Source organism: Apteryx rowi, unplaced genomic scaffold (assembly GCF_003343035.1).
Source record: "Apteryx rowi isolate R43461 unplaced genomic scaffold, aptRow1 scaffold_146, whole genome shotgun sequence".
Lineage (NCBI taxonomy): Eukaryota > Metazoa > Chordata > Aves > Apterygiformes > Apterygidae > Apteryx > Apteryx rowi.
In genome coordinates, this window is record NW_020447708.1 from 1490826 (window position 1) to 1492842 (window position 2017).

At 42.1% G+C, this 2017-nt stretch overlaps 1 protein-coding gene across 2 annotated transcripts in view; it reads left to right on the top strand.

Moving 5' to 3' along the window:
* SH2D1B (SH2 domain containing 1B) overlaps nucleotides 1-2017 on the top strand; it is a 14444-nt gene that overhangs the window by 8023 nt on the left and 4404 nt on the right. For both annotated transcript variants that reach the window (XM_026058363.1, XM_026058364.1), the window contains one exon: nucleotides 697-865. In XM_026058363.1, the coding sequence (XP_025914148.1) occupies nucleotides 697-865 (169 nt within the window). The remainder of the gene's footprint in view (nucleotides 1-696; nucleotides 866-2017) is intronic.

Below are 2017 nucleotides of genomic sequence, written 5' to 3' on the forward strand. Positions count from 1 at the left end.
GTGGTTTACCAGGACAGCAACATCAGAAAACCTTTCTGTGGCACAGACCAAGTCTTGAAGGACAGATGCAGGAAATGAGACATTTACCTGGGCATCATGAGTTCCCTGGCTTCTGGAAAGACAGCAAGTGGTTCTGTTCTTTTGCAACTTAAGAGAAAAACAAGTTTGTCTTGTGATGAAGGGTGAAATTCTCCAAGACATGGACTGCAGTTGACCAAAATCTCTCTCTGATGTTTGAACTGATAAATAAAAAGAATTGTGCTTTAAGTAGGTGGTTAGTCCTAGATCCCTGGTCAGGGATTCCTGAAGGGAGGAACCGAGAGCATCTGAGATGCAGCCAGGCCTGCAAAGCAATAAGGGGTTGGTTACAGACAGTGGTTAGAGGACTGAAGGAGGTAAAATTTGTTCCTGCTAGAGTGTGAAGCTTGTGATCCCAGTGAAGGCAGGGAGCATTAAACAGCTTCCTCCTGGCTGCAGTGCGCTTGGACTGGGATGGTGAGGGAGGTTACACTTAGTGCCATAACCACACCACCAAATGGGTGTCCCTACTGTTTTAAGAGTAGTACAACATTCCATCAACAAATCTGCTTAGAAAACAGTCCCTTGGTAAATGATAAGCTATGTACAGTTCCTCTCACTTAGGAGACCTCCTGTGAAATACAACTGCAAACAAACTTTCTTCTTCCATCCTCACAGACTTCTGAAGGTGTTCCAGAGAGGACCTTCAGAACTTTAAAGGATTTAATATACACCTACGAAAAGCCAAACCAAGGACTAGTAACAAACCTTCGCTACCCAGTCAAGAAACGGAAGCCCCCACAAAGAAGCTCGAGGTTCAAGTCAGCCACAGATGATGTTTATGATGGTGAGAAATATAGTTTGGTCTCTGTCTTTTTTTTAGAGGTCTGTGGTGAACAGTTATAAATCCTCTGAGCACAGCTTTCATGGACAAAAGTTCAACATCCTTTCTTCTCTCTTCCTTCAGCTTCCTCTTTTATCAGTCCTCACAGGTTCTATATTGATTCATATGTCAGAGTAGGAGAATAGTTGTAAACTGAGCCTTTCTGAGACTGCTAATAAAGCTTACAGCTAGTGTCATGGTACTAAAGCTCCTGGAACAGGTGCCAGCACCGCAGAAAGCTGGTACATGGAAACTGATTGAAAACAATGTTACTTGGTAAAAAGAGAGACAGGGAAAAGAGAGGTTCAGCCAAACTTGCATAGGGGAAAGAGTTAAATACAGGCATAGCTCGGAGATATTGTGGGTTCAGTTCCAGACCATCGCAATAAAGCAAATATCGCAATAAAGCAAGTTGCACGAATTTTTTGGTTTCCCAGTGCATATAAAAGTTATGTTTACACTATACTGTAGTCTATTAAGTGTGCAATGCTATTATGTCTAAAAAAACAATGTACGTACCTTAATTAAAAAATACTTTATTGCTAAAAAATGCTAACCATCATCTGAGCCTTCAGCGAGTCATAATCTTTTTGCTGATGGAGGGTCTTGCCTCAATGTTGATGGCTGCTGACTGATCAGGGTGGTGGTTGCTGAAGGTTGGGGTGGCTGTGGCAATTTCTTAAAAAAAGACAGCAATGAAGTTTGCTGCATCGATTGACTCTTCCTTTGACGAAGGATTTCTCTGTAGCATGTGATGCTGTTTGATAGCATTTTACCCACAAGAGAGCTTCTTTCAAAATTGGAGTCAGTCCTCTCAAACCCTGCTGCCGCTTTATCAACTAAGTTTATGTACTATTCTAAATCCTTTGTTGTCATTTCAGCAATGTTCACAGCGTGTTCTTCACCAGCAGTAGATTCCATTTCAAGAAACCACTTTCTTTGCTCATCCATAAGAAGCAGCTCCTCATGAGTTACAGTTTTATCATGAGATTGCAGCAATTCAGTCACATCTTCGGGCTCCGCTTCTAATTCTAGTTTTCTCTTGCTGTCAGTTCTAGTTCTCTTGCTATCAGCCTGTCCTTTGAAGCCAGGCATTGACTTCTCCTCTCCAGCTAC